The sequence below is a fragment of the Fukomys damarensis genome, unplaced genomic scaffold (genome assembly GCF_012274545.1).
Source record: "Fukomys damarensis isolate Sample0158 unplaced genomic scaffold, DMR_v1.0_HiC HiC_scaffold_15, whole genome shotgun sequence".
Taxonomy (NCBI): domain Eukaryota; kingdom Metazoa; phylum Chordata; class Mammalia; order Rodentia; family Bathyergidae; genus Fukomys; species Fukomys damarensis.
Window position 1 is genome coordinate 18,747,131 of NW_022900927.1, and position 11,617 is coordinate 18,758,747.

General features: G+C 50.5%; 1 protein-coding gene across 2 annotated transcripts; it reads right to left on the reverse strand.

Moving 5' to 3' along the window:
• Positions 1 to 3,812: 3,812 nt before the first annotated feature.
• Positions 3,813 to 11,258, reverse strand: LOC104865190 (keratin, type II cuticular Hb5). 2 transcript variants are annotated; one of them, XM_010628605.1, is made up of 10 exons: positions 11,124 to 11,258; positions 10,202 to 10,630; positions 8,573 to 8,781; positions 7,983 to 8,043; positions 7,748 to 7,843; positions 7,019 to 7,183; positions 6,556 to 6,681; positions 5,974 to 6,194; positions 5,151 to 5,182; positions 3,813 to 4,766 (listed from the first exon to the last, which is right to left on the reverse strand). In XM_010628605.1, exons 2-10 carry the CDS (start codon positions 10,619 to 10,621, stop codon positions 4,573 to 4,575), a joined length of 1,524 nt encoding a protein of 507 aa, XP_010626907.1. In that variant the 5' UTR covers positions 10,622 to 10,630; positions 11,124 to 11,258; the 3' UTR covers positions 3,813 to 4,572. The 2 variants fall into 2 exon arrangements, with proteins under 2 accessions (XP_010626907.1, XP_010626905.1); XM_010628603.1 differs by having other exon boundaries at positions 10,202 to 10,754.
• Positions 11,259 to 11,617: the final 359 nt, after the last annotated feature.

The window sequence follows — 11,617 nt, forward strand, 5'->3', positions numbered from 1 at the left end:
CTTCTTCTTCTTCTTCTTCTTCTTCTTCTTCTTCTTCTTCTTCTTCTTCTTTCTTCTTTCTTCTTCCTCCTCCTCTTCTTTCCTTTTCTTCTTCCTCTTCTTCTTTCTTTTCCTCCTCCTCCTCCTCTTCTTCTTCCTCCCCCTTGCCCTTACCCCTCCTCCTCTTCCTCCTCCTGCTTCTTCTTCCTCCTCTTCTTCATCTTCCTCTTCCTCTTCTTCTTCCTCTTCCTCCTCCCCTTCTTTCTCTTCCTTGTCCTCCTCTTCCCCTTCCTCTTCCTTTTCTTCTTCCTCTTCTTCCTCTTCTCCTCCTCCTCCTCCTTCTATATTTCCTCAGCCAGACTAAGGATTCAAGGAAGTCCAAGAGGCAATAGGGGTGGGGGAGAAGATTAGAGATTTGGATTCTAAGACTTTTTCCAGCTCAGCCTGTCCAAATGCCACTTTTCAGCGTACAGTTTCCTGGGCTCCAGCACAGTGCCTTGACCCTGGAAGACTAAGGCATGTATTTCACAGTAATGCAGTGATTAAAATCAGATTAAATAAGGCCACCAGAATAACTCCTGGAGAGGAAAAGGAGTCCCATAGGGTGCTTGCTGCCCTGGAGTTGTGGAATACAACTGGGGAGGGTCTTTGTTTCATTTTTGATGATGGTGGTGCTGATGGTGATCGTGGTGGTGGTGATGGTGGTGACAGTGATGACTGACAGTGGATGGTGTGGATTTACCAGTTTGTGCTTTGGATATTTTCTTGATTTTTTAATGCCTAAAGGGACCCTCTGTGCACTGCCCCTACCCTACTCTGTGCCATGGCTGCTCACCTTTCACCATTCATGCTAAGCAACGCCAAAGGAATTATGATGGACTCCTTGGTGGATACCTTGGTTTTCAAACAAAGCAGAAATGAGCAGTGATTTTCAGGGGAACAAAGAAATGTGGTTCAGAGGAGGCAGGAAAGTAGCGTGAAGCCATGTTAACTAACCTTTCCCCCACTGCTGTTTCTTCAGGCAGGTCCCCACACCCAGGGAGAGCAGAACTTAGGTCCTAGTTGCTCTAGTGTTCATGAACAAAACACTTGGTGCAGCCACCTGTCACATTCATATTCCCAGAGAGAAGCAATGGTGTGAGTGAGCTAGATTCCCAGATGGTCATTTCCATCTTCTTGTGAACATATTTTCTAGCTTTCTTTTTTTTTAAAAGTATATGTGCTGCCTGAAGCAAGCACTAACTTTCTTTCTTTCTTCTTCTCTTTTTTGGGGGGGTTGTGGTACCAGGGATTGAACTTGGGTCCTTGAGCTTGTGATGCAGGCATCAGAACCACTGAGCTAAACCCTAGCTTTCTTGATATTATAGTGAACTTGTGTTTCTTACTATGCTTGGATTACACAAAGTTGTATTTCCTGAGATTTCAAAGATTGAAGCAGGAAACAATCAATGACACTGGGCCCAGGGGTAAGAAATATCTTGGGTGTGTTTGTGAGGATGATTGAATCAGGGACTTGGAGAAGGAGTCTTAGTGGCTTCAGAGGAGGAAAAGAGAAGACAACCAAGCCCAAGTTTGTCTACTGTTTATTGCATACTTTTTTGTTTTCAGTACTGGATTGAACCAAGGCCTTTGAGTGAGATTCATTCCTACCCTTTTTTATTTGGGACAGAGTCTCACTTTAGTCCTTGGCCAAGCTGGGCTTGAACTTTTGGAACTTTTGATTCTCCTGCTTTAGCCTCCTAGAGTGCTGAGATTATAGGCATGCAGCACTGAACCTGGCTCATACTTTTTATTCCTTTTGAAAATATTTTGGGGAAAAGTCAAATATTAAAATAAGAATTGACTGAAGAGGTTGGTTTGTGATGTTTCATAGAGAGCCTAGGAAAGAGGTTGGAACTTGCTCACAGATGCTCTTTGATTTGGGCCGTTTGCTCTTCTGGCTTTTTCTTGATCTTTCAATTTCAGATCACTTGACTTTGTTAAAAATTGTTTTTCTGATAAAACTTCAATCCTCCATTACTTGAATTGTTCCTGTTGGCTTCTTCAGAGAACTGAGCTCTTCTCAGGTTTTGAGGGGGCCCCAGAGAGCTTAGAACCAAAAGAGCTCGCTCTGGATCTTTGCTGTTGGTTGTCAAGTGGGATTAGAGAAGAGGTTCCTGTCTTTGGAAGCCAGAGGCACCCCTGGCTGGCCAAACTGGTTGATGATCTTTGTACACCAAGCATAGAAACATATTAAAAAGCTTATCAATATCTTCCAGATCTTGGTGTTTTCTTTTTTGGGTATTGGATTTGGGATTTATTTTTCTTGGTCCTGATCTATGGTGACATCAAGTTGTTCTCCCCAAGCACAACTTACTGTAGCAGCCCAGAATGAAAGAGTTGGCAGAGTTGCAAAGGGCTCAGCCTTCTCATTTCATCTCCCTCCCCAAAGCACAGATCCCATCTCTTATCTATGATCTCACTGAGACCTGGAAGCCTTGGAAAAATTGGGTCTCAAATCTCCATCTCCTGACTTCTTACTCCCTGATATTTAGACTTTCCTGTGGGTGAACGATGTATCCAAAGTTGAATGTCAGTCTATTGTGATCCTATGTCAGTCCTCTAAGCTGAGAGAATCAGAACAAAGGAGGGGGCAGGCAGGAGACTTGGAGGAGGCCTGGGTGGTATCACTTCAAACCTCAAATAGAGCAGTAGGGCTGGGGATTTAGCTCAGTGATTCCACCACCTGCCTCACAAGCGCAAGGTCCCAAGTTTGGTCCCCAGTACCAAAAAATAAAACAAAACAACAAACAAACAAACGAAAAACAAAACCCCCAAAACAAAAAATTGATTCACTCAAATAGAGCAGTAGCTTGAGCACTTAGAAGAAGCCAATAGTCTCTAAAGGGGTCATAAACTTTTGGTCCTGAAATGAGGTTGCAGCCAAATGCAATGGGCTTTAACTTCTCTACGAAAGAGGCTGAGTGATAGGGAGCATCAGACAGGTTAGTGGGCAGACATTGCCTGACAGTAATCTCATTTGTTCCCCTAATGGCAAAATAGAGCTGAGACCAAGAGGGCTGGATATCTACAGCTTCTGGGTTTTTTTCTTTTTTTCTTTTTCTTCTTTTTTAGCTGCCTTAGTTAATCCAATACATCCCAGGCCTGGCATGTCTCAGAACCTGGGACCTAGTAGAGGCTCAGAGCCAGGAGGAGACACTTTCTGCCTTCCAGAAACTTTTAGCTTGATCCAGGTTCCAGACATACCCTCTGAGCCACAGAGCAGGATCAGAAACCCTCAGGTTCCTAGAGCTTTGTGTGTGTATGTGTAGACAGGGAGAGCAAAGAAGACTGTTGAGCAAAGGTCAGTGAGAGGAGGGGAATGGATTGGCTCATGTGTCCCTAGAGGATGGTAGAGAGAGTAGTCCTTGGAGCCTCAGAGGGTGAACTTGTCCCCTTGGGGTGGTGTCCATGTCTGGGAGGGTCCTTGCTGGGTGGAGGAGTTGGACAGAGCTGGTGAATAGCTGAGAAAGAGGTGATGGGGGGAGCTGCCCTAGTATAAGAGGCCCTCACTTGTGCTAGAAAATGATTTGAACTTGGAGGAAGTGCATTTGGAGCAGGGTTCTGGCTGCTGAGCTGAGAAGACCAAGGAGGAAGAGTTTAGGAGAGCTGGGACTGTGGTCCAGGCCTACATGGACTGAGGACCAAGTGGAATCAGTCTATGGAATGGGACAGGAAGAGGTGGGGCTATTAGGGAAGCACTGAATAGAGCTGGACTACAATTGATGAGCTGGTGCTGGGGAAGAAGGAAGCAGAGACACTGTAGCTGACAAGACCACATAATATTGCATCGCAGCAGCATTTATTGAAACAACAGATTGGAACAACCCAGAAGACAAGGTACCCACAAACATAACCAGAGGGAAACCCGGGAAATGGCCTAATGTTCTCTACCCCATCAGCTCTGCATTGGACAGTACCCTCCTGCACCTGGCAGAGGGACATTTGGAGCAACTGTGGAGTCTTTGAAATGTATAAATGTGCACCGGGTAGCAAGACCTTCAAAGTCCCCTAACCCAGAGGCTGTAGGCAAAAGGATTCTCATGACAATGGGCCGCTCACTGCAGATCACATAAGGAGTCTGGCTGGAGCAGGGTCACCCAGAGGAAGGCAGGCAGAGAGACAGGCAAACTCAGCCAACAATGAACTGTCAGTGCTGGCCATCTGCTGGGGGAAGGGGACACTTCTCTGATTCTCAGACTGTTGGAACCCTGGCTAGGTGGTTAGGATCATGGCTTGAACCAGGGAAGGCCAAGGACTGTCCAGCCACCCCAGGTGACCAATAGTGTTCCAGAGAGCCTTGTGAATCACATACAGGGGTCTGGAGCCAAAGTTGGAGCTAAGCAAAGGGCTGGGAGTGACCCTTTTACTGAAGTGGAGAGAACTAGGGAGCAGCTCCCTAAGATGAGAAGGTGGGGGAGAGTGGCCCAAGGGTTTTTCCCTCTGTAGGAACATCTGGAAGATTCTGGAAGCAAGCACACATTTTCCATTCACACATCACTCAGTGCCAGGCAGTCAGAGGCAGGGCAGGTGACTTGGCAAGAGGCCCCCGCCCTACGCAAAGCGCACCGACCGGCTGCTCCCACAGCTGAAGCTGGAGGAACGGGGCTGACAGGGGCTGCAGGAGTCAGGGGCCATCACCGTGATGCTCCCCCCAGTGGCAGAGGGGCCTGAGGAGATCTGGCGCCCTGGGGTGGTGCCAAACGTGAGGCCCCCACAGGTGATGCCACCACGGGAGCTACTGACACCTGTGGAGAAAGGCAGACACACAGGGTGAGGAGCTTGCTGGGGTCTCCCCCACCCTGCGACAGCCCCTGGGGCATCACATTATAGGAGTTGCCTCCTCCGTTGGTCGTCCATGACTTGGGCCTGGTGCCTGAGCCTCAGAGCCTATCTAGAAGGAAGCAAGGACTGCAGCACCCATTTCCATGGCCTGCAGTTCACTGTGGCTGCCAGTTAGGGGCACTCAACTCTGCCTTCTCTTTCTCTCTTGGTGTCTCCCATGAGGAGCCCGGAGGACCAAAGGCGCTTGTCAGTGGAAGAACATTCCCAGTTTGATGGATTATGGCAGTGGGTTTAGCTTCATCTACCAGCAAAGCCATTGTCTGGGGGAATTTCAAGCAGATACTTACAGACATTCACGGAGCCCACGCCCTCGCACAGCCTGGGAAAAAGAAACTCCATTAGTTCTGGGGCCTAAACTGGACTCCTTGAGACAGATGGTTGTCTGAGGACAGAGAGGGTCATCCTGTGTTCTGCGTACATAGTCATGAAGGGCTCCCTCAAATCTGCATTAAATGTGCTCCTTCTTTTGTGGCTCTACCCATGGACACCACCCCTTCTGATTCCCGTCTGTAGGGATGAGATCATGGTGTCCGCATGCTGCCCCAGACCTGTGCTCCCCCAGCTCCCAGTGCCAGTGGCACTCAGAGGCAGGATGGTGGAACCAAGCTTTCCAGGGTGTGTGATGAGGCTCAGGTCTGAAGCAGACAGAGCTACTTGCGTATGGGCTGCATCATCAGTATTGTGCACAGGTGGCAGGTGCAGCCCCATACAGAAGCTGTGCGACAAGAATTGGTTGTAGAGGTTCAGGACTTGGGTACAGGTCCCAGCTCTTCTGCTTAGTAACTGTAACTATAGGCAAGGCACTGAACTCTGAGCCTGTTTCTGTATCTTTGGATGGAGAGAAAGAGTACCTACCTCATTGGGCTGTGAGGATTATAAAATGAATACCGAGCGCAGAGGCAGCATTTGATGGCTTATTATTACTTTTGGAGCCCGTACTAGCCTGGTTAGCATTGCTGGTCACACTGGTGCTCAAGATGGGTCACTCAAAGGAACAGGGACCCATGTTCTCCCATCCAAGCACTCACTAGACCCAGCTCTGCTTACCTGCTAGGATGGTTCTAGATTGGACCACCCCTTCCACCCCTCGAAGGTCCTTCTTAGCCTCACCTGTGCTCCTCGCCCTCTAGCAGGCGCCTGTAGGTGGCGATCTCGATGTCCAGGCCCAGCTTGGAGTTCATGACCTCCTGGTACTCCTTGAGCAGGCAGGCCATGTCCTGCTTGGCCTTCTGCAGGGCGCCCTCCAGCTCAGCCAGCTTGCAGCGGGCATCGTTGAGGGCCGCCTCTCCCTGCTGCTCTGCCTCGGCCACAGCAGCCTCCAGTTTGGCACGCTATGGGGTGGAGACATGAAGGTAAGATGAGAGAAAGCAGAGACTGGCTCACCCAAGCAGAAGGGTGAGGGTGCAGGGATAGAGAAGGTTGGGTCCATGACTGGTAGCTAGCAAGGCTGTGGACACGAGGGAGGCAATGGGCAGGCTTTTCAACATCTCTCCCTCTTGGTGGTTGCAGGGCTGCCAAAGAAAGGTTCCATTGTTCGTTGTAAGTCACTGTTAGGGCTCAGCTATTCTCAAGTGCTGTGTGCTAGTGGGGAGCCCCTGCCCTTTGCCTGGGTCCCTGTTTCCTGACTGTGCATCAAAGGGCCTGGTGTTACATACCACCTGTGTGGGTATTTGAGTCTTCTCTGTAACCTGCCTGGCACTTGGCGTTCTCTATCTCAGCTGTCAGCCTCTGGATGATTCGGTTCAGCTCATTGATCTCCTCCTTGGTGCGGCGCAGGGTCTCCCCATGCCGGATCACTGTGGCCTTCATCTCTTCACACTGCAGAGAGCAGAGGTGCTCATGAGGTTCAGTATGGGACATAACAGTCCTTTGGACCACTTCCAATGATTGTGCGGTTGTACAGTGCTCAGCTTGTGCAACCACACATGGCAACCCTGCCCTGTTACTTCAACCTGAGAGCTGTCAGCCCTTCTCTGATCATTTTTTAGGGATTGAACTCTGGACCTTGCACTTGCAAGGCAGGCTAGGCACCACTGAGCTAAATCTCCAGCCCCCTTCTTTTATCATCTTTAGGGTAGAAGAACCTTTTGCTAATAGACTCTTTCACTTTCCTCTTGTTGCTATGCCTAAGAGGTAGGGGTCCCGAGCCATTCACCTTGGTGCGGTACCAGGACTCAGCTTCTGCCCGGGTGCGGCTGGCAACATCATCATACTGAGCCTTGATCTCAGCAACGACACAGTCCATGTTCAGGTCCCGGCTGTTGTCCATCTTGACAATCACTGAAGTGTCTGAGATGTGGGCTTGAAGAACACGAATCTCCTGTGGGTCCAAAAACCAGTGCATGTGAGTCTGGTGTCTGATGTGGGCCATGTTTGCCAGCTCTGGGGACATGCTCATTCCCTGGGGGACACTGGCCAGAAATGTCACACGATTGCTGCCCCTACTACCTTAATTCATGCACAGGTCTGATACAAAACAGCAGAGCTCTAGAGTGCCCTGGACCTCGTCTGAGGACAGCCTGAGATGTGACATGGACAAAGTGAGGCCCGCAATGTGGAAAAGTCACAGTAGGGGAGCTGAGTTTGACTGCCAGGCAGCGTGATCAGGGCACTAGTTAAGCCCCCTCCCTATGCAGGGACCCACCCCTGGCCAATGATACATCTGTAGACCAGGACTCCCAGCTCACAGAGCTGCTCACAAACACAGGAGACAAGCACACATGCTCTCCCTAGTGCTCACATGTGTGAACACAGATGCGATGGCTAGGCACACACAACCACACAACGTGCCTTGTACTGTGGGCCCCTCTCATACACCACACACTGGCCGCCACAGGTACCTCTGCCACCTCCTAGGCCCAGCTGGCTGACGGGTGCCCCTTACCTCTTCATAGAGGCGCTTCAGGAAGCTTAACTCCTGCTGTAGGGCCTCCCCATTGGCCTCCAGGTCTGATTTCCGCAGGTAGGCACAGTCCACGTCCTGGGGTGGAGCAAGGAAGAGTAGCGTGCACATGGGAGGAGGCACAGGAAGGCACTCAGGCCAGCGTGGTGATGGCGCCACACGCTGGAGATGGCACTGATGGATCCCCTCCTCCCTTCCCTGCAACCAGCCCCCTTACCTTCTTTAGAACCACGGACTCATTTTCTGCTGTGGCTCTCAGAGCTACCTCCTCTTCATACCTGGGTGTGGGAGAGAAGGGCTGGAGCTGAGAGGATGGAACTTAAACTCCATCACAGCGCCTGGCCAAGTTCTTTCAGGGTTTGAGAAGGGATAACCTTTTCCAGGTGTCATCTTGATTTCTCCATCATCTAGTTGTGCATCATTCACAGGCTAGCCCTCCTCTCAGCCAGGCTTCACACCTCCCAGTTCTTCTGTGACTGGGATGAGATCAGAAGTGTGCTCTCCACTCCCTAGGCCTAGTGTCACCTGTGTATCCTAGAGCCAAGCAGTGCGAGTGCCATGGGTGGGGAAGGCACAGAACTGACTACGGAGTGAGCAAAGGGTAGGGAGTAGAGACAGACAGGACTCTGCTGGGCTCCTTTTCTCACTCTGAACACTACTTCCAAGAGTCACAGGACCTCTGAGGGCTATAGGGGAGCCCAGGGATCAGAGGAGACCTAGATCCCAGTGGACAGCTCCTCTGGGTCCCTGGCAGCTTGGTTAAAGACTGGGCAGACCTTCCCAGCTTCTCCCGGGTGACACACTCACTTCTTCTTGAAGCCCTCCAGGACCTCTTGCACGTGGTTGAGCTCTGCGGCCAGCCTCCCGCCGTCGGCCTCCACACACTCGGCCTCCCGCCTCAGCGTCTGGATGTAGCCCTCGAACAGAGGCTCCAGGTTGCTCTGACAGCACTCACGGTTCTGGTAGAACTGCAACTTGGTCTCCAGCAGCTTGTTCTGCTGCTCCAGGAAGCGCACCTGAGCATGGGGATGGAGGAGAGGAGGTGTCTGGTTTCTTGGATGCTAGCTGAACAGAGCTAACATGGGGTTGAGAGTTTAAGGTCCAAGGGATCCCATTCCCAGCCTCCAGGGAGGCAGTTGTGACTATGAAGGAAAGTGACACAGGCTTAGCTGAAAGTGACACAGGCTTAACCTCTTGGTATGAGGTTTTGCCATTTCTAAATTGGAGATAACTGTGATAGAGTTGTTGGGAAGACAAAGCCAATTAATACATGTAAAGGGCCTAGAACAGCCCCTGACATGTAGTCAGTCAATTAAACTACTATAATTACCAGTTATCCTTCATTTATTCATTCATGCAATAAACTCATTGACTATTCACATACATCTGTGTCTAGGTCTACATCTGAAACATCTTTCTGTAGATTTCATCTACCACGATCCTATGGGGGTTAGATATTACTTCTGCCATACTGCAGATGGGAAAATTGAGACTGCTGAGGTATGACATGAGCAGCTCACGGTAAGCGATAGAGTAAGGATCTCACTTCCCTCGAGTCTCTGTCTGCTGCCTTTCCATGCCCACACTACATGTCTGAACAGCTCGTGTAAACTCAGCTCCAATTTACTCTTTGGAAAAATGGAGGTAATAGCATCTACCCCACTGGGTCATTCTGAGGATTAACTAAGATCACTAACGAAAAAGTGATAACAGGATGACGGTTACACTCTCGGTCCCCAGATTCCTGCTCCCAAAAGTCTGGTCCTTTTCCTCTTCCCAGACCTACTTGGGAGGCAGCCTCCCAGCCGTGGGGCTAATCTTCCTGGCCACATCCCAGCCCTCCATCCATATAGAGGTTCCCAAGCCTGGGTTGGCTGTCCACCTCTTCATCCACTCCTGTCTTTGGAAAATAATTTCATCTATCATTTACTGAGGGCTGTTATTTGCTGGCACATTCCATGCACAAGCTCATTAACCCTCAGCACAAGCTGCTGAGGTAGGTCCTGCTGTCCAGAGGTACAGCCTGCCTGGAGTCTCCCTGTTGAGGGGCTCAGCAAGGACTTGGGAAGCAGTGTACCCAGAGCCCAATCCCCACACTTCTGTGGCCGTGGCGCCTCTTGTTCTGTTAATTTTCACTCTTCCCACAGTGTTCAGTCCTGTTCCCTGGGGACAGCTCTGTCCCTGCTGTGTGCTCTTGTCTGCTGAAGCGCACGCACCCTTTATGCCAAAGACTCAATTTCTAGGCCATGCCTGGACCTCCACAAACTTAGCTGAAGTTAAATGATGACAGTCATCTTCCTGTTCATACTGGTCTGCATTTCCTCCCTCTGCTCTCTCAGAACTGGCAGCCAGCCAGCCCGTCTCCCCAATGGACCAGGGCCTTTTCTAAGGCAGGCCGGGCTGAGGTCTTCTCTGGACCATCTCGGTCTCACTGACCTTGTCGATGAAGGCAGCGAACCTACTGTTGAGGCACTTGATCTGCTCCTTCTCCTCGTGCTTCACGCACTGCGCGTTGGGGTCGATGTCCAGGTTGAGGGGCGTGAGGAGGCTCTCGTTGATGGACACGCTCGTGATGCAGGGCGGGCTGGGGCCGCAGACTCCGCCTGAGCGGTAGCCAAAGCTGCGTCCACAGGAGCCGCTGCGGAAGCCCCCAACAGCCATGCGGGGCCCACAGGACCCCGGGTTACAGAGGCTGCGGCTGCTGAAGCCTGGCATTCCCCTATAGCAGGACACTCCTCGGTAGGGGGCGGCGGTGATGCAGCACCGGTTGCCTGTTCTGGGGGCCACAGCCGAGCAGGAGCTGAAGTTCCTGGTGACTCCACATCCTGAGCTGATTCTGTAGGAGCGGCAGGACATCCTGTGAATCTGAGCAGAGTCGGAGAAGTCGCAAAGATTGATGTGGGCTGCGGAGTGTGAGGCTTAGGAGTCTCTTGGTCTGGTCTCTCTGATCCTCCTGGGTCCTTTTATTGGTGGGGAGAGCTGGGGTTGGCTGCATAAAAGGAGTGAAAAGGCATTTTATGTTGTTTATTGGCTTGGGGAGCTAGCCAGCAACTCCCAAAGACTCGTCTTAAAGGTGAGCTCAGCAGTGAGTTGGGCTCCGTAAAAGTATTGAAGATGTTATTAGGGACGTTGTGCTTTTGCACTTTTCATCTTCAAAGCTCGTTTACACATATGAAGTAATTAATTTTCTTACAGTCTCTCTGTGAAATGGCCTCAACCCACACTTGGAGACAGATTTGAACTCCACAACAATCTGGAGGTGGGTGGATTTGGGATACTGGTGAAGGCCACTATCTCATGGGAGAGGTTCTGGGGTCCTAGGTTGGGTGAACCTTGGGAAATGATTGCTTCTACCTACCTGGCTCCTTGTAGGGTGTAGTCTCAAGTATATCACTGTCTCTTGCCCCGGCCCGCGGGGTCAGTAATCAGCAGAGCTCGAGAAGGGGAGATATCTGGAAATGGGACAAGAGAGGCGCAGAGAGAAGGAGACCGAGCAAAGAGTTGTCAAGGTCTCATTTATTTGCAGTCACAAGCAGTATATAAAGGCAAAACCCACAAATTTTGTAAGAGGAAGTGGTTACTCACAAGCTGATAAGGGAGAAACATATTGTACAGTAACAGTCATGATGAGATACAGTTGTTATGTAACAGCTTAGGTCATTAAATGAGCAAGGCCATTAGTGCAGTCATCAGCACATCTGTGCCAGTGAGGAGACTCAGATGTATACATGGAGGTGGTTATGTTAGGCTCAGAAACAACTCTGAGAGTATGAATATTTGGTCTCCTACAGTCTCTAGCTGATAGATTAATAGTGTCACAGGTATCCAGGCAGCGTGGACCTGAAGGTGGTT